The 26,585-nt window shown below is 39.8% G+C and overlaps 2 protein-coding genes across 2 annotated transcripts in view; one reads left to right on the top strand and one right to left on the bottom strand.

Annotated features, from left to right (window-relative positions):
• Positions 1–24,861, bottom strand: LOC140227096 (pumilio homolog 3-like). Its single transcript, XM_072307525.1, has 15 exons — positions 24,559–24,861; positions 22,725–22,848; positions 21,941–22,016; positions 19,830–19,923; positions 18,582–18,823; positions 17,046–17,149; positions 16,392–16,467; positions 15,390–15,488; positions 13,677–13,811; positions 12,615–12,757; positions 11,542–11,687; positions 9,944–10,035; positions 4,931–5,012; positions 3,793–3,898; positions 1–2,085 (listed from the first exon to the last, which is right to left on the bottom strand). The coding sequence occupies exons 1-15, from the start codon at positions 24,815–24,817 to the stop codon at positions 1,956–1,958; spliced, it is 1,908 nt and encodes a 635-aa protein (XP_072163626.1). The 5' UTR covers positions 24,818–24,861; the 3' UTR covers positions 1–1,955.
• LOC140227098 (uncharacterized) overlaps positions 1–26,585 on the top strand; it is a 274,166-nt gene that overhangs the window by 73,823 nt on the left and 173,758 nt on the right. The window lies entirely within an intron of this gene.

The raw sequence follows: 26,585 nt of genomic DNA, 5'->3' as shown, positions 1-26,585 counted from the left end.
TTGGGGCTACTCCAAATATATTTACTTTATTGTACAGCACGCAAACAAAGCACCAATCTGGTACTAAGACAAGACATGTCACAGTGTGCCTACATGCCGACAGGGAAGAATAAGAAAACATATGTTGCAGAAAATGTATATATCCAAAAGGTTGCATCTGACATCTGCTCTCGACAAAAGTTCTATAGCAAATCATTGTTTAACTGATAGTAATCATTTGTGTAAATCAAAACAGGAAGATTGAAAGCAAGGTCTAAAAACTTACAGAAATATGAAAGATAATTACCCGTATTCACAAAGGTGATTAAAAAGGTCCGTGGGTGAAAAAATTAGCATGAAATAGGTGTACAATTTCTACGTGCATATCAACGGGACGGTGGTTACTGGATGTCTGTTGACATACGCATTCTGTCACATGCACTAATGCAAAAGAAAATTAGCATTCATCGTGGACTAACATTAAACCATCTTTGTGAATACGGGCCAACGCATCAATATTCTAACTTGGCAAATGGTAAAGTGAGGTAATACTTGACATTTGACATAGACACAGGTTTCACAGCACTCCATGTCTCCAGGACACCTGCAATCACATCACACGAATGAATTTGTCGATGGAAACGTTTCCTCCGGAAGACTGGGTTCATGACAACTGCTCCAATCAGCACAACACGGATGCTTGTTTCTGAAGGCGTACTGCTGAAGGTGTACTGCTCATATCATATTACACATGCTAAAATCAAAAGGCCCTACACAAAGGGTCTTCATACTGTCTTTTTAACTGTCTTCAGTCCTTCCTTCATTCTTTCTTTCCATTCCTTCCTTCATTCTTCCTTTCTCTTTCTTGCCATCGCTCCCTCTCACTCTTTCTCTAAATCTCAACTTACTCGTTAACTTTTTGTGTGCCACATTTCACAAGCCTGATTTGCTTAACTGCTTGCCAAAACTTTGCAAGTTTTTGCTTGAACGTGCTACCGTGCGCAAACCGATTGATAAATCGCAATATGCCACAGTACACTGAGAGTGTCATGGCCTCGGCCTTGTCAAACAGTCTACATCACAGCAAAGGTTGGAAATTCCTCCACGACTTTGCAGTGCTGCGTTTCTTGCACGAATGCTTGTGCAAAAAGTTACATGGCTGGGGGGGGGGGGGGGACAGGATGTCTTCAAAGAGCGCTCATGCATAGTAGTATCAGAATAGTGCGGCACACACGGGACATTTACATCAAGGCACACAAAGAGTTGACTGTATTTCATTTCACAATCCCATCAATCTTCTTTGATTAAAGGGATCGTACAGTTTTGGTTGAGACCTAATTTTCTAACATTTTTTGGTGAGATAATGAAAAACCTTTTATGAAATATGAAAGAGCATGTAATTCTATAAGGAATTCAATGTTTATTTGATGAAAATTGGTTTTGAAATGGCTGAGATATCCAAAAAAGAGCGATTCTACTAAAGTGTGGGACCCACACTTTATTAAGATCGCTTTGTTTAATTTTGTTTTTTAATGTTTCAGTCATTCCAAACCCGATTTTCATCAAATAAACTTTGAATTCCTCTTAAAATGGTATGCTCTGTACTATATCATAAGTGTTTTCTTGGTATCTTGCAAAAAGTTAAAAGCCCAATTCTCCACCAATACTGTATCATCCCTTTAGCCCATTGAAGACTAGTCCCAAGTATACTTGGGCAGGTGTCTATGGGAAGTGCATGTTATAGCAAAATCAGTCCATCCTCAACGGGTTAATATTATTCCAACTCATTTCTTCACTCGTCTCTTTCTTCTCCTTATGCTCAGTTTCTCCTTTCTCCTTTCTAACATCATATTCTCCACTTCGTAAATATCTTGCGGAGGAGGATCATCTCAACAGTCCTTCATCATCTCTTTTTATCCTCCACAACTTGAGTCCATGTGTTACAGGTTTCCAAAGTTCATCCGAGGTCGATGGCATCAGTCCATCTGCAGCTTTTCTCTCAAGACCGCCACGCCTTTCGACGACAGCTTGGCGAAGCCCTTCCCCCACTCCTGCATGACGGTGCGTATCCTCTCGGTAGCGTCCTCGTTGCCGCAATCCGCCAGGCTTGAGGAGAGAGATAACGGGGAAACATCAAACTTATTCCCTCTATGTTAGAGAGGGAGGGGAAGATGGGGGTCTTTCTTTGTTTGTCTGTTTGTTTGTTTCGTGGGTGGATGATGGGTGGATAAGTGCATTGTCTGTAATCACCTCACGGGATCGGTGTTCCCCTGCAAATTGCAGTCCTTTGTGCGAGACAAGACGCCATGTCTCTGCATTCTCGTTCGCTCAAGCGAGTATTTCTTCACTCTCCAGACAAAGGATTGTTGTTTTCAATTCCATCCCGAATATGCCTGTCAGACACGCTCCATCTCTCACTGACTCCATCACAATGTGCTTTTGCTTCACTTAATGGTTTCCACATTGTTAGAGCACATGAATGATACAAACTGAAAAGGGTTTGGTACTACATAAATTTCAAGTACACAATGTTCACAAATACTTGTCCCCCATCCCACTGAATTTCAATCCACTTACTGTATTTACGAGCAATTATAAATCTGGCATTTGCTCTTCAGGCATTAGACACCAAAGCAGCCTTAAAGGGTAAGATCTGATACATCATCAGAGTACTTGAAAATAAAAGGGGGTGGTAACTCACTACCTTTGCAAGAAATTTTTATGGTAATAATAATGGCAATAGTAATGGTTGGTGGTATCAATCTACCGTCTTTTTACAACGGATACACAGTGATTAGAGATATCATCCCTGGGTGTAGCATTAGAGTCAATATTTGTACAAACTAAAAGGCAGTGACAATACAAGTTCAATGAGTACATGGGGTTTCAGAATAGATGTGTCTCGAAACTCTGAAGTATGTTTGATTTCTTTCAACTGCTGGTGAGAGTTTTGAGGAGGAGGGAGATTGTTTCATAATTTTAGAGAAAGCTGCACCGTCAGCCAGTTTGTTGTTAAATGGTAGGCACAAACATCACACTGGAATGAGCCTTCTCCCTTACCTGTGTGTTAGAGTGATGTTGCTTAAAAACTGGGAGGGAAACATCTGTTTGACTGGTCTGGTATAAGCAAAATCAAGCTCGTACAGCATTGCTTTCATTCACCATACAAATTACTGTTGTTGTTTTTTTTATAGATAATGTTATATTGGATTATCAAATAACAGGTACCTGCATGTACCATGATTAGACAGATTGAACTATCAAGGAATTTTTGATGTTTTCTTGTTGAGGTATCTCTCTTCATGCAAAAGGAGACACAATATCAAACAATAGATTGCACACACCCAAAATTGAAACTCTGCAGCAAATGTTCCACTGAACATTCCTTCCTATATACAATGTACCATATCTGAAGGCCTTTGTGTCACACATCCCTTTTGTGAGTCTCACCACAACCTTTGAAAATAGCAGTTATGTAGAAAGATGCCTCAAACGCCCCCCTTCCCCCCCCCCCCCCCCCGATAATAATACTAATGTCTTCTTTATTAACCTGGGTAGCCTCTTCAGTGTTGCCACTGCTCTACCAGAGGGCCCTGCTATTATCATTACCCCAGCATTGCCAGGTACCCATTATTACACCTGGGTTGAGAGAGACATTGCGAGTAAAAACATCTTGTCCAAGGACGTAAGTACTGGGTGGGAATGGAACTCGGGTCCTCCAAATGGGAGTCAGGATTCTCATTCACTATGCCACAGCACCCCCACTTTACCCAACTTTGCACTGTGCAGAATAATAAAGAAGACATACAATACCTTGCCAGCACAAATGCCCCTCTGTTGACCCTGGCCCAGGACCTGATATTTTCGTCTGAGAGTTCCTCCAGCAGACAATCGGAGAGCGTCGACTTCAGTTCCGCACCTGACGCACACAACAGCAACAAGGAGGAGGGTGAATATATACTGGTGACGTTCATTATTCAAAACGTTTGTTACTCCAAAACACACAGCAAATTCTGTGCACCTAAATGTTTGTCAGTATTATGAAACAGTATTATGTAAATCCAGCCATTTGCACCACTATGTCTAAGGTTCATCAGACTGAAATTTGAAATCAAGCTTTTTTTTTTCTAAGGATTTGGCAATCCAGAAATTAAATAATGTATGCTGCTTCAATGGTTCATCAATCTGAAAACGAAATAAGGTTTGCTACATATATTCAGAACTGCAGAAGGTTCGGTAGTACGAAAATGAAAAAAAAAAATGGAAAAAAGGTGCAACTGACAAACCTTAGTAATTTTGAAGTTAATTCCTTTTCCACGTTTATGAATTCATATTGTCTCATTTCCCAAGAAAACATGCATTTACTGATACAGTGATACACGTAGAGATAATATAATGTGGCATAAATCATATCAGCTTGATGAAAGAGTTTTGATTTCAAACAAAACAAAGAAATACACAAGAGTGAAGAAACTTTTACAAATGCACCCACCAGAAAAGTCATCATAAAAGTATGTTACACACATCTCCTTATCAGTGAAAGTCTGCAAGTATTGAGAATCCTGGGACAACATAAACTGCACATGAGTATACAAAACCTGAAAATATCAACATATAATCCTTGTCCTTGGCAGTCAACCCCGGACTACGAAGTTTATTTATCTATTCAGTACTGTACGAGCTGAAATTTTCGCGGTGGTTTTATTTTCGCGAATTTCGCGAATCGCCTTTGAACCGCGAAAATAACAACACGCGAAAATAACAACGCGCTAATAGCTAAGTTCAGTTAGACCCTCGCAACCGCGAAATTAACAACACGCCAAAATGTCCTCCAAGTAGCAATTCGCGAAAATATCTGTACGCGAAAATTTCAGCTCGTACAGTATCTTTTTAAATTCTACACGCAAATGCAATAAACATGCCCTGGCTGTGTGATGTGTGGCCAACATACCTTCTTTCTCTCGCTGTGACTTCTCAAAGGCAAGCAACCTCCTCACCAGGAAATGGCCCGAGGGATGCTCCACAAGGTGCATCTGCAAGCATTAGCAAGTGGAAGAACAGATGGTATCACATCAAAGTACATCAAAAAGTCAGGCAAATTCATAGTGAGACATCATCATCTCTTCACTGAATTTTGTACACTCTAAATATATGAAAAGGCTATCATCTGACAGGGAGACTACCATCTGTATGACATGCCTCAAAGAGGCAATGTTGATATATATATTAACAAAAAAAAAGCCAAAATACATGGCATAATATCAGAATATGAGAAACAAAATATGACAAACTCTGAATAAACAAGGAAAAGTAGAAATTACGCGGTGCGTAATATATGTCCCCGCCGCAAGTAGCATTTTGTAACAAAATGTGCAATATAGGCAAAAAATCAAGGTCAAAGGTCAAAGAAGTCAAAGGTCAAAATTCTGTGTAGAAGTTTTGAAGCCCTCACCTAGTGCTATCACATAAAGCAAATGGAATCGAAATTGGGTTAGAAATGGCGAAGGAGTAGCATTTTGTAGCCAATGTACAATATAGGTCAAAAATCAAGGTCAAAGGTCAAAGAAGACAAAGGTCAAAATTCTGTGTAGAAGTTTTGAAGTCCTCATCTAGTGCCATCACATAAAGCAAACGGAATCGAAATCGGGTTAGAAATGGCGAAGGAGTAGCATTTTGTAGCAAAATGCACAATATAGGTCAAAAATCAAGGTCAAAGGTCAAAGAAGTCAAAGGTCAAAATTCTGTGTAGAAGTTTTGAAGCCTCAACTAGTGCCATCATATAAAGCAAACGGAATCGAAATCGGGTTTGAAATGGCGAAGGAGTAGCATTTTGTAGCAAAATGTACAATATAGGTCAAAAATCAAGGTCAAAGGTCAAAGAAGTCAAAGATCAAAATTCTGTGTAGAAGTTTTGAAGTCCTCATCTAGTGCCATCACATAAAGCAAACGGAATCGAAATCGGGTTAGAAATGGCGAAGGAGTAGCATTTTGTAGCAAAATGCACAATATAGGTCAAAAATCAAGGTCAAAGGTCAAAGAAGTCAAAGGTCAAAATTCTGTGTAGAAGTTTTGAAGCCCTCAACTAGTGCCATCATATAAAGCAAACGGAATCGAAATCGGGTTAGAAATGGCGAAGGAGTAGTATTTTGTAGCAAAATGTACAATATAGGTCAAAAATCAAGGTCAAAGGTCAAAGAAGTCAAAGATCAAAATTCTGTGTAGAAGTTTTGAAGTCCTCATCTAGTGCCATCACATAAAGCAAACGGAATCGAAATCGGGTTAGAAATGGCGAAGGAGTAGCATTTTTTAGCAAAATGTACAATATAGGTCAAAGGTCACAACTGAAATTCTGTGTAGAAGTTTTAAAGCTCCCATGTAGTGCTATCATATAAAGCAAACAGAATCAAAATTGGCTCATAAATGACAGAGAAGTAGCAAATTGAACATTTTGATCACACACGGACGGACGCACGGACGGACGCACGGACGGACGCACGGACGCACAGACACACACACGTACGGAGCCCGTTTCATAGTCCCCTGCTCGAACTCGTTCGGCGGGGACAATAAATTGCATTCTTGATTGGAAATTCCATCTCAAACTGAAAGGTACACATAAGGTTAGATGTACTGTTTACCATTGGGAGCAGTGGTTTAAAAATGTTTTGAGTTATTACATTTGATGCATATGTGAAGGTCAGTTGTATCACAAAACATCCTAACATATAAATAGTGCATATCCAAAAAAAAAAAATTGCAATTAAGCCTAAAATATAAAGAGATATCATTATTTTTCTCAATAAACCGTAAGTGTAGATGGTTTATTGTAGAAACAGTTCTAATAAAACCTTTTGTTCACCTTTGATATACAGTCAAACTCGGATACCTCGAATTCGTCGGGACTGAAGAAAATGGTTCGAGGTACGCGAATTTCGAGGTACGCGTACGTCGAATTTTCTTCGACTTATCCGAAGTTTTTCGTTGTTCAACATAGTATCTGTTGTAGTGCCTACTGATTGTTTGCATGCTTGTCAATTGGAATTGAACCGACTTTTATATGAATGAATTGAATGAAAATCGGAATTGAAATTAAAATTTCAGAAATAAAGATTTTGGTGGCCCGATCGCGCCACTAAAAAAAAAATTGAATGTTTGCCTTTACTTTTGAAAATGAAGAGCGGTAACAATCGGCTACGTAAGATGCTAAAATAAATGTCAGATGTTTGCTTTTAATTTTGGAAATGAATAACGGTAATATTCGACTCGGTATGATACTAAAATAAATGTCGGATGTTTGCTAATACTTTTGGAAATGAATAACGATAAGACTCAGCTCCGCATGGTGCTAAAACTAATTGAAATGTCAGATATTTGATTTTGCGTTCGAAAATGAAGGATAACATTGGGCTCCGGAAGACGCTGGAATAAATGTCGAATATTTGCTTTGACGTTCGGAAATGAAAAACTAATATTCAACTCCATACGATGGTTTGATAAATGTCGGGTGTTTCCTTATACTTTCGAAAGGAAATAGCAATAGCATTCGGCTCCGGAAGATGCTAAAATAGATGTCAGATGATCGCTTTTATGTTCGGAAGTGAATAGCAGTAATATTCTGCTCCATACGATGCTAAAATAACTTTCTAATGTTTGCTTTTAAATTTCGAAATGAATAACAGCAACATTCAAGTGCGTTCAATGGTAAAATTAATGTTTGATGTTTGCTTTGACGTTCGTAAATGAGTAACAATAATATTCAACTCCTAACGATGATAAAATAAATGCTGGATGTTTGTTTTTACATTTGAAAGTACATGTAAATTGCAATAACATTTAGCTCCGGAAGATGCTAAAATAAATGTCGAATATTTGCTTTAATGTTCTGAAATGAATAACAATAACATCAAACTCCGTAAGATGATAAGATAAATGCCGCATGTTTGCTTTTACGTTTGAAAGTAAATGGCAATACCATTCAGCTCCGCAAGTTATCAAAATACATGTCGAATGATTGCTTTTACGTTTGGCATGTTCGGAAATGAATGGCGGTAACATTCTGCCCCATACGTTGTTAAAAGAATATTGGATATTTGCTATTACATTTCGAAATTGATAATGGTAATTCAGTTACGTTTGATGGTAAAATAAATGTCTGATGTCTGCCTTGACATTCAAAAATGAAAAACAGTAACATTCGGCTCCTTACAATGATAAAATAATTGTCAGATGATTCATTTCACTCTCGGAAGTGGACAGCAGTACGTTTCGGCTCCGGATACGATAATAAAATAAATGTCGGATGTCTGAAATGAATAACCGTAATATTCTGCTCCCTACGATGCAAGGATAAATAACAGATTGTTGCTTTTACATTTGGAAATGATTAACGGTATTAACCCACTCAGTAAGATGCTAAAACATATAGCGGATGTTTGCTTTCACGTTTGGAAATGGATAAGGATAGCATTCAGCTCCGCTAAGATGCTAAAATGAATGTCGGTTGCTTGCTTTTACATTTAAAAATGATTAACGGTTATATTCGGCTCCGTAGGGTGCTAACAATACATACTAATATATGTTGGATGATTGCTTTTACGATAAGAAAATGATAACGGTAACTTTCGAATGCTAACAAATGTCAGCAAATGCTTTCTCATTTCAAACGTAAGTTTTAACCTCCTAGTATAAGCATCAACTTTTATAATAATCTCTACGCCTAATTGCTAAATCTTAAAACACAGAATAAGATGATTGAATTTTCTATTCATTTGTTTAAGACATGGGCATCTGTCAATAATGCTTAATATTAATTTTTCTATGTTTAGTAGGGCCGATTTAGTTTTTCTAATGTTTTCCTCGGGTTTTTTTTTTTTTTTTTTTTTTTTTTTAGTCAGCAGATTTTACTCTCGATCACCAAAAAATAAAAATCAATGACATTGGTGACCCAATAAAGTCAGTGTGGAGCCCTGTCTATTCCATTCTTTATTATGCTCAGCCTATACTTCCAGATCATATACCACACTATTTTCATAATCGCATTGCTGGAAAAAAAAAATTTCAGAGCTTGCGTTCTCGGGGAAGAATAAATGAATGAAACAAACTTCGTGAAAGGCCCCAAAAAAGTCAAAATATAGGCACTACGCAGGAGATTGATGTTAGAACAGTGGACCGTCAACACCTAAGCAGGTGCGCCACGACGGTTAAGAAATCTACGCGCACGGTATGACTACTCGGTATCGCCATCAAAAATCAGAACACAGTGGTTAAAGAAAAGAGCGTAGTGTTAACGTAAGCACTCCTCCATTGGCACGGGTGCTATGTGCATAATCGTGTACGTGTGTACTAGGTAGGTGTTGGGGGTTTTTCTTGTTAGCTGTGTAGGCCTACCGGGTATTTCTTTGGGCGCGCGATTGTTAAGAATATTTACAGTCGAGTGTGAAAAGATTTGTGACATGTCTCAGCTGTCCACGCGTGCTTAATCGGAGATGCTGAGTGATGTTGCAATTTCGATTCGAGCAACATGCTGGGAAAAACAATAAGTTAATTAAGATCGGGACATTAGATTTCACTTCGAGGTAACCGAACTTCGAGTTATTTTCTTCGAGCTACGCGAATTTTAATACACGGAAACTCCATAGGAACAATCGGGACTTTCATTTTGCACCCGAGGTAAGCGATATTCGGCTTATCCGACGTCGAGGTATCCGAGGTTGACTGTATTCAACAATACTTAACATTGATTATACTGATCAACAATGTTACATTGGTCGTTTCCATCCCTAACTCACATTTTAGAACTATTTAGAAGCACTACAGCTAGTTTTTGTTTTATCTGCAAATGGTATATAGTGCCTTTAAATGGGTATAAACTGCTGACGTTTTGCCTCAAATATTGCCTAATGACAGTACACAAGACATTATGACATGAAGATGTGGAAAGGTCCAAGGTCAATTACGCACTCACCTCGTCCATCCTGCTGGGGTCATTGACCAGGATGGGTACGAGATCCTCCGCAGCTAGCGTTGCAAACATGGCAAAGGACGAACTCTTGTCACCTTTTAGAAGGAAGATAAAAGGTGCCATTTTAATAGTAATGTAAAGGTGCCTTTGTAGTAATCTGAGCTGCCTTGGCAAAAACCTGCCGTAACCACACACATTTTTTTTTTTCTTCCTAGCAGCTTTTATTATTCCTTTTTGAAAGTATGGACAATTTGAACGCAACATGTTGATTGCAGGTTGTGAAGAGAAATTTCTAGTGCCTTCCAAAAACATGGATTAAAGATCCTTCTTGATACATGCCTTATGAAAAATATTTACAACAATGAAACAATTTCCAGTTCCTTTGTCGTTGTTCTTTCCTCAAGTGAATTCACTCTGCTAGGAATTTATAATGATGGCAATTTGTGGGAAGAAAATTGTCAGAGCCCATAAGGAACAGGGGTAAAATTTGCTCTTTGGCACTATCATTATCACTAGCATCACTATCATCATCACCAGTATATTACCATCGCCATCATCATCTTCATCACCATCACCATCATCATAGTCATCATCATCATCATCACCATCACCATCATCATCATAATTATCAACATCATAACTAGTTACGACCACCACCACCACCACCACCACCACCACCACCACCACCACCACCACCTCATCATCATCATCATCATCATCATCATCATCATCATCCTCATCATCCTCCTCATCCTCCTCCTCCTCCTCCTCCTCCTCGTCATCATCATCATCATCATCATCATCACAGTTATATTGATAATGGCAAATGGGGTAATGCACAACATATCACTAGAGGAAATTGTGGCAACATGGAGAGGGACAGCAAATAGATAACCCCCTACCCATTTAAAATTGGAACAATCAAAGGATCCCATCAAAACTAAATAAAAGAAGAAATTAACCATATCCAGATGGAGACAAAAATATCTTCTTCCCAATCAGTAGATGAAGAGGTCAATTCTTTTCAGTGTGAGTGAAGCTGAAGCATTTGATGACATAAATGGTATCGTGGGGTACCAAATAAAAATCAGCCATTTTGTTGACTTATTTTTTTTTTTTAAAAAGGTTGTACCCTGGGTGCCAAAAAGAGCAAATTATTTTGGTGCTGGAGCTAGTGCGCGCCAGCCACTGCACTGCACTGCACTAAAGCACACGCTAGTGGTATCGCAGCTTCCATGCACGCATAGTATAACATGCAGTGGCATGGGAATGACTATGTCCACGCACACACAGTGCATGCATTTTTCTCTGGCTGTCCTCGAGTGGACCTGAGGTGGCGCTACACAACGCGGTTACCAGGGGTACTACGGTACCCTGGGGTAATGAGTGATGCATCATTTCTGGCTGCTTTCTCCAGTCCTCGCAATACTTGTTGCTTCATTATGTCTTTCTTGTGGCAACTTAATCATGCAAAATGCTTAACCCATCGCAAAGGAAAACATGATGAGCTGTGCATTCATGTTCCTGGGAATTCCCACCTGTGGGCGGCAGGGGGTTTACGCCTGGCTTTGGTGCATGAAGGTCGTATGTCACTTTATTACCTTGTGCATGTTCCAGGATAGCCAAGGCCAGCTGACTGTTGGACTTGCTGTACGCCATCTCCTTGGTGTGGGTCAGTAGCAGCTTGAGGAGGGCTGGGGAGGCCGCCTCAAGGAGTTCCTTCCTCCGTACTGTCCTGTCCTTCTTACTACAATGACACGAACACAAGAGGGTGGTTTGCATTTCCTTCAAGACTGACAGCTGCCTACCATCACAAATTGCTGACATTACAGGGGCGGATCCAGAAACTCCGTAAAGGGGGGGGGGATGTTTTTACAAAATTAAAGGCGAGCACACACGCCCTCCTCCATTTTTTCTTTTTCTTTATTTTGTTTTAACATAAAATAAAGGGGGGGCTGTGTACTCCCTCTGGATCCGCCACTGCATTGGGTTGTCATATTCTCTTGCATGTTGTTGGTATTAAATTACAAAAACCGAAATACTATTTACAGTACACAGAATCTTGACACGCTGATGTAATATCACTTAATTTTTCATGCAAACACAGCTTTGCATTAAAAGCAATGTTGAAGTGTGTTTGAAAATTCTATCTTCTTCTTAGTATGCCACAATGTGCGTGGTTGATACCATTTGCTAACTGTTGCGAGTCACTTGGGGTAAACCACACAGGGTTGGCATCATTTGCCCAATTTCTTTTTCATTTTTTTTTTTTTTGTGGGTAGGTAAGCGGACCACTTCACTGGTTTACAACCCTGCTCTTTGCAATGAATTAAATGAAGTGAGATCTTTTATGCGCATAAGTCATGACTAACTTACTCAAGGGACCTCCATTTTATGCCCCATCCGAGGGGCAGAGTGTTTTGCCTCTTACTAGAGGACACAGTATGATTTCACACAACACTGCTCAGTTGGACTTTGAAATTAAACACAGGCCATTTGGTTTGAGAGACAGGCTATGCTAAAGGACATGGAGTCTTACTGATAAGAGAATTGATTCTTAATTGAATCATAAAATGAATTTGCACCCCCTGTGTGTCTAAATGAGCATCAATTATGCAGCAGATCCCCCTTTTCAGGAATACAATGTATATGCAATAATAAGCTCCGTCCCTACCTGACTGGGTTGTCATCGCCTTTCTGCAGCTGTTTGACGATGTCCGGATGGAAGTGAGACGGATCTCTCGGGACGAGGAGGTAGAATAGAACCTTACGGCCGTACTGGTCTGTCGCCACCTCGTAGGCAGACTTCATCAGCTCCTGTTGAAAAAAAAAGGGGGTGGGTCATGATTGACTAAGTAGCTTTTGTGAAGAGGTTGACCATCGCAGTAAATTCTATGATGTTTCGGGTAAAAATAATTGTTTGTCTCGTGAAGAAATTGCAGGTAAGATGTATGATGTTTCGCTGGCTACTGCTGAGCTTCGTCAAGCACGTACAATGAGACATGGTGGTACGTGCATGTAAGTTATAACGTGCATGCAAAATTCTAGATGGCAGCATGCCATCTTTTCCAGGACGGGCCCCGGCAGGGCGCCTTACTGCGTCCACTGGTTGACAGTCCGGTTTAGCGGCTCCTTCACGGACATCACAGGTGGGATCTCATCTAAGATGTATTGCCACACTGTTGGTGGAGGTGGATGGACATCCCTTGTGTTGGTGTCTCATTGTGCTCGATGAAGCTCGGCAGTTGTGAGCAAAATGGCACACGTCTTGCCTATGATTTTTTCGTGAGGCAAACTCCCTCCCCCCCCCCCCCCTCCTTACAGCATGATTAGCCCTTGTTTACATGTCCTCCTGAACCTTTCTGCTAATGATACCACAGACCTCCCAACCTTTCTAACTGAAAAATAGGGATGATTTGGCGCAACAGTGAGGAAAGAAAGAGCAGTTCCCATACACGGCAGGATCATGTAGTAAAATAATCATGGAAAAATAGGAAACTCTATTGAAATAAGAGCTGGGAATGGTCAAAATTCAGATTCTTTCCTCCAAATTCAGAATGGTTGGGAGGTCTGGCCCTGTTTTCTGAAGAGTTAAAATTGATTATATAGTTGATTTCAACTGTAAGTCTATGGCAGCCTGTGTGGTAAGGAAATCTAAAATCGATTTTATCTTTTGATAAAACGGGGCCCTGATATATCATAATTGAACTGGAAAACTTTGAGGCCCCATACTCACTTCAATGATGACTTTGCCCACAATCTTGGTGTCATCCACGGAGTCAAAGAGGGCCAGGAGGACCCTGTGCCCGAACTCCTCCTTGGCGATCTTTGTCACGTATGTCTTGAAAGACTTGATGATGATCTTTCGGTCCTGACGCAAATCAAAGGACAGGAAGTCACAAATGTCAACATTTGGCATTTTAGTCTGAGTCTCATGATAAAGGGATAAAACAAAAGCTAGAAGCATGTATCACCTCCCACTGCTTAATAGTGTCACAACTTTGCTATGCTTGTGATATACGCTGATTGTCCACAATTACTGTATGGGCTGAATATTTCACAAGGTTTTTATTTTCGGGAATTTTGCAAGTCGGGTGCTGTTTGCAAATCTAAAAACACACAAAAATATCAACTCTCATCCCAACATGAATGTGATGTGCATGCATACATTTCTACATTCAGTACTGTACTTCACAACCGCAAATTCAACCACTTGCGAAATTGATGGGAAGTCCCGATTAGTGAAAAATTAGACTCAATGAATATATGGCATATACAGTAGTTGATACTATAGATAGACACAACTCTGGCTCAGAAAATTGTTGCAGGATCAACAAACTTGCCTCACTTGATACAAATGACAAAAAATATATCACAGCTGTAATTGTGTTGTAAAGAATGCTTCAGCTATGGCTGCATTTCTAGCAAACTTTTCTGGCCTTAAACCTGGTTTTGAAACCAGGTTTCGTGATTTAAATCTTGCTATAAACGGTAGTCGAGATTACACTGTGTACAACCACCATTTTGAGACATGGTTTTGATACGCACAGTGGAGGTGTGATTCAAAAACATGTTTCCCTAGAAAACAAGGATTTGAAAGTCTCATAAACCCAGTCACGATCTCAAACACAGTTTCAATAATGTCACAGTTGTACCAATGAGAGTATAAATTGCAAAGAGACACGCTGTGCTCGAGATGTGCAATAGCACAGTCCAAGTCTGGTTGATACTGAGGGGCAGAGTGTCTTGCCTCTTACTAGAGGAGACGGTATAATTACACACAATGTTGCTCAGCGAGACACAAGAATTTTGCCCGGGCCGGAAACATCCTCAGGAGAAACTCTTTAAAATCCCCCTCTGTCAACCATGTTTTAAAATCACGTTTTTCCTAGAAGCAAAGTTTTAAATGCAGGCAAGCCTGCTGATGTTTGGTCTGCTTCACTTGTACTTATAATATATATGAGCCGTGATGCGAGAAAAGGGCCCTTAGCGCTTCCATGCACAAAGGCCATAAAACGGCGTTTTGACAAGTTTGACAAACCAATACGCATAAACAAAGATCAACAATCTAGCTACATGCAAATGCATAGGCGCATCAAAAAGTGGCAGTATTTGGGCAAAACATGCTTTTTTTAAATGCAATAGTTGAGGCATTTGGGAGTGGAATTCAGAAAGCAGTTTGCATATATCTAAATACGTCAGAGTTCATTCTACAATATGGCCATAAAACTCATTTTCGGTGTTCCATGCCCCAAGGGCCCTTTTCTTGCATCACTGCCCATATATTTTCAAATTATTATTATCATTGCATTTCCATTCATTTTCTTCTAATTGGCGCACAAAAAGTGGAGTAATAAGCATGAGGGCAAATACAAAAATTATGAGTACTCTACAATGGCTCCATGAAAATAGGACTGAAAAATAAAATGAGAACATATTGTATTCTTACCTTGGCAGTTCCAAACCAGAGGCAGTACATGGCAGCCCGAGCTCCGTCCAGTGTGTGAAGGATCTGTACCACCACCTCCCTTAATGACTCTATCAGTTCCTGCCAAAAAAGAAAAAATGTGGTGAACAAAAATTCACTGTTTGCTTATTCTTCCTCGTATGGCACAATGTGTCTGGTTGATACTGAGGGACAGAGCGTTAGCCTCTTACTAGACGAGATGGTACACACAACATTGCTCAGCCAGACTCGAGACTCGAACCAGCATTGTTTGGACTGGGAGGCAGATGCGACACCAACTGAGATTAACATCCTTAAATTCAGTGTGAGAGTGTGTGTTCATTTCTAAGAACGGTTATAAACGGTCTAAAGAACCATCAAGAACAGTTTTGCATTGTCCTTTCACTTTGTTATTTTGATATTTACAAGTTGTTAAAGTTATTCAATTATTCTTTTTGCTGTCATTTCATGAAGGTACTCAGCATTCAAAGTGGTGTGCTTTCGAGGCCAGTTTTAAATGATCGACAGAAACATTCAGAAATGTTATGCAATGTTGTCCATTCAATTCATTATTTTTAAAATTTTTACAGTAATGCAATGATTCTCTAAATAGTCATCGTTATTTCATGAAGCTACTTAGTATTAAAAATCAAAGTGTTAGTAAAGATGAGACAGAGTAGACATGGAGGTAACATTTACACCATGAAGTGTGCTTGGATTCAATTTTAATGTTTTGTCTGGGTGTTGTGTATTCTATCTCTGGACCAAGGGCTTGAAGTCCCCTCCTAAGCATTGACGGGGCACTGAATATTTAAATGACAAACCTGAGGGTGCATCCATTTCTGCCAGGAACCTAACAATGAAGAGTCTTAGGTCTGATCCACTGAACCATTATTGCTCTGGTAATTATCACATACAGACAAAAATGAATTGAAAAAATAAATGATGACGGGCTTCAGAAAAGTTTCAGTAACTTCTGAACTTCTAAAAATCAACCTAACTCACCCCTCGCATTTTTTCTGGTGCATGTACCAGGAAGTCGTAGATGGCCTTGTGTACCATGGTGTGCTTGATCACAGCCCTGCACATGTGACATAACACAGAATATAAGGTCACATCTCCACCACACATCGACTTGGCATGAACTGGAAACACAGATATCATGTGATGTATCACCTCAAATCCTCCAGATTCCTATGCCTCAGACTAAGACTATTTTTGTGAGCAGAATTTACCATGTATAACCCGCATCCCCTATCAGCCAGTTTGGAGTTCAACTTTGCGCATGTGCAGAAAAAAGGTCATTCGTACCAGTAGGCATGTAGGTAATGATGGATCATTCTGGTCATCTGGCCCATGCTTGTTCATTCTTTTCTTCTTCTTTTTTTTTTACAGAACTGTTAAATCCAACATATTGTTACATAAAACTTATGCATAATGTTGTCCTGCAAATGAGCGAAGTGCCCCTAACCGACTGAGAAAAAAAGAAAGGTCATTCGTACCAACGTGCCTATGAGCTAACTCCGAGCAGGCTTATCCTTAGGGTATTTCTAGAAAATAACAACAAAAGTCTGGTTCATACACCAATAAATGCAGCACTTGAGGTTTTGAGTACTCTAGAATTTCACAGTTTGAGAGTCATTCATTAGTAACTCATACTTGTCAAGAAGGGGTGTGAGTATCTTCAGCATGTGTTCCAGTATGCTCTGCCTCATAGTGGGGTCTTTCTCTAGGATGTCATCTAGGGTGTGAATGCCTGATGCCTGAAACAAAGACAGCCAAAACACAAAATAAATATTATATTTCTAACAGAGTCTTCCTAAATATATTCAGATCAATAGATGTGCATCTCAGATCATTATGTTACTATTAAAACACATAGAGCAATTCAGAAAAGATACCATTACTAGTAAACTATGACAATTTCATAGGAAGAATGCAATGGGATTGCTACGTGTTGCTAGGTGATGACATGTTGCAGGAAAGACTACTCTGTTCCATGACTACCGTATCCTTTGTTGGAATGTGTGAAAGCACTTTGAGATTCTCCAAACGTTTTCACTGTGAGAGACTCAGGAACCTCAGACTTGCAGTTCACCATGTGCTAAATCCTTTCTGTACAAGGGACTTTGGGCAGTGTGTGCAATGCTATGAGTTTTTTGTCTATTCAGCACTCAAAGCACACAACAGGTTAAAGGGATGGTACAGTTTCGGTTGAGATGGGGCTTAAGGTTTCCAACCTATTTTGATGATTATTTTATGAGATAATGAGAAACCTTTTATGAAATAGGAAAAAGCATTTAATTCTTAGAGGAATCCAAAGCTTATTTGATGAAAATTTGTTTTGAAATGGCTGAGATATCCAAAACAGAGCGATCCTAATAAAAGGTAAGACCTACCTTTTATTGGGATTTGTTGTTGTTGTTGTTGTTGTTTTTTTTTTGGATATCTCAGCCATTTCAGATCTAATTTTCATCAAATAAACTTTGAATTCCTCTTAGAATTGTATGCTCTTCAACATTTCATAAAGTGGTTTCTAAGTAACTAGCAAAAACTTAAAAGCTGAACCCTCACCCCAACCAATAACATACCATCCCTTTAAGATGATTAGAAAATACTGGTCACATGAAAGTTTCTGGTGAGTGGGTCCTTCTGAGAGCTGATGCTCACTCCAGACAGATTTTGATTCACAGTAACTATATATCAAAGGGACCTGAATATAACTTAAAAACATGCACTAGTCCTTGTGTGGAATTGAACCACGGATCTTCCGCATCTACTCACGATAATAATACAGGGTACTTATAATGCTCCAATTCAACATGACTAATGTGCCCAAGGCGCATCTTCACAACTGTGCACTATCCACAGGTCCTGGTCCTACCCATCTCCCTTGAGTTATTCGTTGCATTAGATAGGCCATTGCATTTATACCGTATTGTATTATCGGTTGCCAAAGGGTCAAGCTTATAGCTTTTTATTGGCAATATAGCTATTTGGCAACAGTTCTGTACTCTAATTCATAACACATATACTATAATCATGTCACAGATGTATGTGCAATGAAAATTGTAGAAACTAGCTATTTTGAGTATTATATTTGTTTATATTATGTTTGATTATATTGCTAAACTAAGAATTGTACATGATGCCATGCAGAGAATCGATGAATCAAATCAAATCAAATTAAATTACCTTAAAGACGGCGAACCTGGCCCCGTAGAACTCCTCCATGAGGGCGGACCGGTCCTGTGCATTGGCGTGGTTGTTGTACGCCTCCTCCACCACTTCTGCCGCCTCGCTGTGCCGAATCAGCTGGCACACCTTGCCGTGGAACGCGCGCATGATGAAGGCGCGCTGCTCCCGCGTGCCGTAGCGAAGCATCTTCAGCACGAAGAACTTGGCGTACTTTGACTTTGCCAGCTCAACAATGTCATCTTTGAGAAAGGAGAAATGATAGCATAGAAACAACTGAATATCTGTGCATTCTCTGTTGAGGAGTGAGGGTTAAGAACTGGTCTAGGTATGCCGAGAGATTAGTTGACATTTCTGCAAAAATTGTTATCAAAAGAAATTACTAGAGGGCCATCACTCGTGATTTCAACAATTTCACTCTTTTGAGAAGGAAGGGGAGAAACAAGAAAATACATGTATATAAAACTTACTGTTGCACATACTTCAAAAATAAGCGGTACTTGTATCAAGTTATACCATGGGAAGCAAAATATTTAAACATATGCAATGGAGACAAGGGACATCATCAAATAAGACAATAATAGTAATATGGAAACTAGAGAAGCACTCTGAGAGCACAGACCTCCGCCAAGCATGCAGCTCATTTCCACCACTGATCTTGTTCTTCCATAGAGATATCAGTGATTTCCACCCATACGTACATATGTACTTATAGCATGCATTGTGTGCTGAAAGTCGCCCGATTTCCCGATATAGAAGCCTTTGTTACGTCATAAACCCTCAGCTGCACGGCGCGCCTCACCCTAGCAGAAACTAGAGCATGCAAATTTAGTGCGCACATGCAAACCTCAAATACGCGCAGCCTGAACTCCCAAGTTCATTGACCCTATCTGCCAAAATATCAAAAATCCTTCATAAATTCCCCAAAAATTTTCGGATCACTACCAAAAGTTAATCGTTTGTTACTTGTGCCATTCTCAACCTTTCCTGCAAGTTTTATCTCAATCCGTTCACTACTTTTTGAGTTATTTTGCACAAAGACAAACTAACTAACTAACTAACGAACAAACAAACAAACCAACCGTAACGAAAACATAACCTCCTCCCTTGGCGGAGGTAAAAATAAAGAAATTGAATATTACATAGTACAGTGGTTCAAATTACTACATGTGGTGTAGAACTATGCAACATCTGCAATAAAGGCCATGATTATATCAAAGTGTCTAAAATAAAGAAGGCAAGACTGACCTTTGACCTCATCAAAGATTTGAGTCCTCTGTTCAGGTGTTCCAAACTGCACACAGCACTGTATGACCCTCACAGAGTCGTGTGCTTTCATCAGCTGATGCAAGAGAATGCGGAAAGAGAAATTTTGCACAATGACTCATGAGGAAACAGTATCATATTATTATATCACTGGCTGACTAGAGCCAGTTTTATGTTAACAGACATAGCTCAGGCAATATCATTGAAACATTGATATACTTTTTGCCTGAATTAAAAGATTGTGATAGGTACTGTAACAAGAGACCCGGGGGTCACCCGCTCACCTGAGTATCGCAATTTCACCTTCCATGCATTCTTGCACACTCATACCTGAGAACATTGGAAACTTAGGTCTGCATATATGGATCCCCCCTCCTCAACTCCAGGGTGGAGGGGGGGGGGGGGGCAGGCAGCCCTGGATCTGCAATGAACAAACTTGGAGCTAAAGTCATCAATGTACAAACTCATGGTATTAACTTTGCTTTACCATTTCTGGTTCTAGAGTAGAAGATTTTAAATATTCCTCAATGTGGGGGGGGGGGGGGGGGGGGGGGGCTAGGGGCCCCCAAGAGGGACATGGTGCCCATTTGAAGGAATTGAGATTCTATCCCCCTAGGGATGCTACCTGCTAAGTTTGGTCAAAATTCATCATGAGGTTTTCCAAAAGAAGATGAACATGTACAATTCAGGTCCCATTAGGACCCATCCCCATCCCCTCTCCTGGGTCCCAAAAAGGGGGGGGGGGGGCACCCCTGATTCCACCAATCCCATGATGAACAAACTTGAAACTACAGTCATCAATGTACTAACTAATAGTATTATCTAAGCCCTGTCACTTCTGGTTCTAGAGACGATTTTTACAGATTCCTTAATTTTAGGGGGTTTGGGCCCCCTGGGGGCTGCCAGGTGGGCCATGGTGCCCATTTGAACAAATTGAGATCCTATCCCCCTAGGGATGCTAACTACCAAGTTTGGTGAAAATCAGACATGGGGATCTCAAAGTGAAGATGAAAATGTACAATTTAACGTTAGGCCCCATTAGGACCCCTCCCAAGCCCCCTCCCCTGGGTCCCAAGGGGGGCACCCCTGATTCCCCCATGAACAAACTTAAAACTACAGTCATCAATGTACTAACTCATAGTATTAACTAAGCCCTATCACTTCTGGTTCTAGAGAAGAAGATTTTTAAAGATTCCTTAATTTTAGGGGGTTTGGGCCCCCCTGGGGCCCCCAAGGTGAGCCATGGTGCCCATTTGAACAAATTGAGATCCTATTCCCCTAACGTTAGGGATGGTACCTGCCAAGTTTGGTGAAAATCAGTCATGGGGTTCTCAAGAAGAAGATGAAAATGTAAAAAGTTTACGCACAACGGACGACGCACGCCGGACGAAGGGCGATCGCAATAGCTCACTTGAGCCTTCGGCTCAGGTGAGCTAAAAATGGAAATGTTTGTGCATTTCACGCAACCAGAAACTAGCGTGAAAATCAAAACACACAAATATTTTTGCTTGCCATATGTTCCAGTAGTTGACGTCTTGATTCTACGGAATCAAAAATATGCAAAACTCTTCTTACCCGGCCGAGCGTGAAATATTAGTTGCGCGAAAAATATCCACTTTTACAGTAAACACAAAGATTCAGGGTGTAAGATCTAGTAATTGCAAGTAAATTGTGGAATATATTTGTCAGAAATTTTGCCTATGACATCGTAAAGTGTCTATAAATGCCTCACTGTGGACAAAGCTTGTTTTGTTATGACACATATTTTCTATACACCCAAGGTTAAGTATACTAACGTTAACTGGTAGCACACCTTAGAAAAGTTCATAGAATTGAATGAACACATTTGAGCTTGGCTCCTTTCAAATACAGTAACATCATAAGTACAGTATGAAAATGCTTCAGTCAAAAAAAGAAAAAGAAAAAAAAGAAGCAGATTATTTAAATCAAACTATACCTAATTTCAACATTGGGATAGTTCATTTGACATTATACAATAGGAGCATTTGAATCTTTTAAAACTAAATCGTCACATCAGTTAATGAGTTTACAAGTAATTAAGCCAAGGTTACGAGAACAAAGTTGTTACTCACTTCCATGACCCTGCCTTTCAGCAGCTCACACAGCTCACTGATGTGTTTTTTCCTTGTCTCTGCTTTGCAGTCATGTCTGTTCATCAAAATGAAGTTGGGAACAAATGTTAATATGTTGTTGTTGTTGTTGTTGTTTTGTTTTGTTTTTTGCACTAATATAGCAAATCTCAATCAAAATATTCACACACACATTTATACCATAAATTTACAGGAATCTAATCAAGCTTATCTACTTATCTTCAACTCTCTGACGACAAACCAAGACAATAAAGAAATACAAATTTAGTATTTAACATACCTGGGCCCCATTTTATAAAAAAAAAAAATAAAGTCAATTTTCAAATCCCTTGACACACAGGCTGTCATAGACTTATGATAGAAATCAACTACTGTAAAACATGATATATTCGCGGCATGAAATTTTCGCAAATTGGAGGCGACGACCTATTTCGTGGCATGAAATTTTTGCGAATTGCCATTTGCGTTTAATGCATATAGTGTAGACAAGAACTTTCGCGTGCATTTGAATTTCGCGAATCTTGGCGCTCGCGAAATTAAAATGCACGCGAACATTCCTCGTTTTACAGTATATGATCAATTATAGCTCTTCATAAAACAGGGCCCTGGTAAATAAAACCCACAATCGAAATTATACCACACATATCATACCATTGAGTGTTGCTATTGGTCAGAATAACAATAAACCAATAAGAATGTACAACAATTCACATCCACATCCTCAGGCATCCTTCAAAAACTTGCATTCACCATCATCACTACTTACTGTCTAATTATCTCCCAGCTCGCCTTGGCCTTCTTCGCGAGTTCAAAATTGTTCTTCACTTGTCGCCGGACCTGTCTCCTCTCTTTCTTCTTCATCTCTTCCATCTTGGGCCGCTTGGTGCCTTCTGGAATGGGGGTGGGGGATGGGGGGGGGGAGGTGGGGTGGAAGAGAAGCATTACATAACCACGCTGCAGAAGAACTCAAATCCTCCAGGTTAAAGGTCATCTTTGATTCGTATTGAATACTGTAAAGCAAGATATTTTAGTGGCATAAAATTTTCGTGACATGACAGTTTTGCGAATTGGAGTTGACAACCTTTTTCGCGACATGAAATTTTTGCGAATTGCAGTCGACGGCCTTTTTGGCAGCATGAAATTTTTGCAAATGGCCACTGGCATTCAATGCATGTAGTGCAGACAAGAACTTGTGCGTTCATTTTACTTTCACGAATCTTGGCCCTTGCGAAATTTAAATGTACGCGAACATTCCTTGTTTTACAGTACTCCTTAGGCTCATCACACACTATACTTTTGAGCATGAATGATGTGATGTTCAGGAGATCCATCGAAACAATGGCACAAGTATGCCTAACTGTATGGTTACAAATGAGGGCTGCCTGGACAGTGCATAGACATAAAAATTCATTGTCTCTACAGTAAGGTGTATCTTTTTTCTTGGCTTGCCTGTTCATGGTTTGTAAGGAAAGAGGGATAAGAATACTAGGTTTGCAACTATCTCCAACAAGAGTCACAGATAGAGGACTATCAAGGTACAGATCTGATTAGTGTCATCTGTGCAAGTACATCTCCTAGGAATTCTCTTGGTTGTTTAAATATTAATGCATGTCTAGATTTCTGATATGGCAACAAAGATGTATATTTCACGGCATATAAAACATCAATGTATAAACAAGAAAAAAAATATATTAGAATGCACTAACTGTAATCCCTTTGTTAATACCAAAGAATATGCAAAAAAAAAAAAATATTGGAGCTAATCCAGAATTAAATTCTAATTTTTCATCTGTCTAAAAAAAAAAGAAATGCAACTGGGAGTCCCACACATAAAACAACTAATAGAGCAAAATCTGAAGAAAGATAAAGGGGTCGCATGGAGTCTAATACTGTAAATGAGATATAAATTCCGCCATCTAACTTGCGGAAGCCCCAAGAATATGAAGCATTTGTCCTCCAGAGAAAGAGATACAAATTGTATGTAACTCATGCACTGAATATCAAGCACGGATGTCAACATCCTCAACTTAGAGTCATCAAGCCTGTCTTTGGTTGGTTTGCATTGTTTTATCATCATTGACGGATAATAAATCATTCAATGCATACCAGGTATGGTACATTCTAGGTCACAACAATAAAATTCAGACAAAAACTACTTAGACATTTTTCCTCTGACAGTAGGTCCCACAACACACTACCAGTAGTTTCAGATTGTACCCTTGGTCAGTGCTTCTCAACCAGGGGGCTGCAGCCTATTGAAGCTCTTGCAGATGGGCTGCCATGTCTTCCCAAAAGACAAAGAAAAAAGATATGTATTCTACATACACACGTAACTGGGACTTATAAAACTTTGTGGGACCTCAGGTAAAAAAAAACAAAACAAAACAAAACAAAACAAAACAAAACAAAAAAAAATTGTGAATTGCTGCCATAGATGACCACCAAAGCTTTGATTAAATGCATTCTTTAGAATTTTTAATACAAACTATCAAAAATGCTATGATTTAATGAACAAATTACAGCTATCACTGAAAATCTGTAAAAAAAAAAAAAAAAAAAAAAAAAAAACCTTTCCTGTAAATAATTGTCATTTGATTTACCACTGTTGCCATCCTTATTCTTCTTCCTCTTCTCTCCTGCTTTCCACTTGTTCTTCTGTTCCTGCCTCTTAGGAGCAGGTTTCTGGAATCTGGTACTGTCTCTCCCTCCTTTGCTCATGGTTGCCTTTGCAAACTTCTGTTTCGTCTTCGATGATTTTGAGTTCTTCTCCCCTTCTGATAATCCTCCTGCATGTTTCTTGGGCTCGGGGCCTGTGCTGTCCCTTTTCGACCCTTTTCTCTTCACTGACGTCTGCTCCATATTTGTGCCTCCTTCTTTTGCCTTGTCTTTGTTTGAGTTTGACAAGTATGTGTCTGAGAGAGGGAAAAGAAACAGAGAGATTTCACTAATACAGTTGACAAAGTCCTACACCAGTGGCTGTTGAGGCAAGGCAACTTGGAATGTAGAGCATTTGAAACAAAAACCTTAAATAGATACTACAGTCAACCTCGCCTAAGTCAAATCAATACAGACTGAAGAAATAGCTTTGACTTCAGAGAAAACTACACTTATGAGGGATTAAAATCAATAGAATATACAATGAAGAGGACTTGAAAAGACCTTCGACTTAGGCGATTACTAGACCTAAAATGTAGGTCAGTTTATCTGTACTGAACGTGTACAGCGTCCTTGCCTAAGTTGAATCTACTTGGACTGAAGAAAGAGCTTCAACTTAGAGAAAACTTGACTTATGAGGGATTAAAATCAATAGACTATACAGTAAAAGTGACTTGAAAAGACCTTCGACTTAGGCGATTACTAGACCTAAAATGCTAGGTCAGTTTATCTGTATTGAACGTGTACAGCGTGTACACCTATGTACAGCTACGGTGGGAGCAGTTTCTGAGATAGCTTCTGCATTTACGCGCTATTTATATTTCCATGCCATCCGTGCCAGGATTTACGAGATGCACCATGGTTCAGCATAAAAGTATGCATGTTGAATCTGTGCGTATGTGAAAGCAAATCTTGAGTAGAGTTATCTAGACAGCATGGAGTATACTGCAAAAGTGGAAATTTTCACGGTGTTGAAATTTTCGCGCATTTCGCGCAACCAGAAACTAGCGCAAAAATAAAAGCACGCAAATATTTTTGCTTGTCATATGTTCCAGCAGTTGATGTCTCAATTCCGCAGAATTAAAAACCTGCGAAATTTGTCTCACCTGGCCCAGCCGAGTGCGAAAAATTAGTCGCGCAAAAATATCCACTTTAGTTTTACAGTATTGAGTACCGCACTCTCATAGTGTGTCAGAGCTCTCGTCTGCGCGTGGTAGAATCATGGCACGCACGCTAATCCATTCACAATCATATGGTGATCAACAAAGAATGGGCATAGGCGTCAAACAGTGGGCGCAGGAGGTTGAATCATGCTCACTAAATTGCTTCCGCAACCTCAATCTAAAAGACTAAATTTCGCAAGTAGAATCTATATCCTTTAGGTTGGTGATCAGTAAGTATATGCACATACTTTATGTGCATCCGTGCATTTCTTATCGGCGTAATAGTAACAAATTCATTGCGCGAAATCAGGCGTCAGTTAATACACACGGGCGGTCGAAAAATGGGCAACGCGCTGTTGTATGTCTAACGGTTAGCTATAAACCCGTACCGTACGTACCCACTAGTTTTTGAACGTGTGGGACTGTTATGCACTAGGGGCCTACAACAGATGAAAACAGCTTCGGCTTCATAAACGAGTTCTTACACTCTTTGACCACACGCCAACTCTAAACCAGCCAAACGTTTAAATAACATCAACGGTATGTTCTAAATTTTCTACAATCTCTCTTGTCTGCCACCAAACTAAATGAAAATCTAATATGACTTTAGCTTACCAACCTAACAGGCACGCACACGTGTGTTTTCCCCCAGTGTTTACTCGGTTATTCGGAGAAGTATCCGCGGATATTATTGTGTCCGTTCTGTGGCCGTAAGTGAGTACGGTGTACGTTTCACAGCTCAAAACCCCGTGCCACTATCTGCGGAGTCGACTGTATCCGATCCCGATCAGTCAGGAAGTGATTTGACT

Source organism: Diadema setosum, chromosome 4 (genome assembly GCF_964275005.1).
Source record: "Diadema setosum chromosome 4, eeDiaSeto1, whole genome shotgun sequence".
NCBI lineage: Eukaryota > Metazoa > Echinodermata > Echinoidea > Diadematoida > Diadematidae > Diadema > Diadema setosum.
This window is presented reverse-complemented; position numbering and strand designations above follow the sequence as displayed.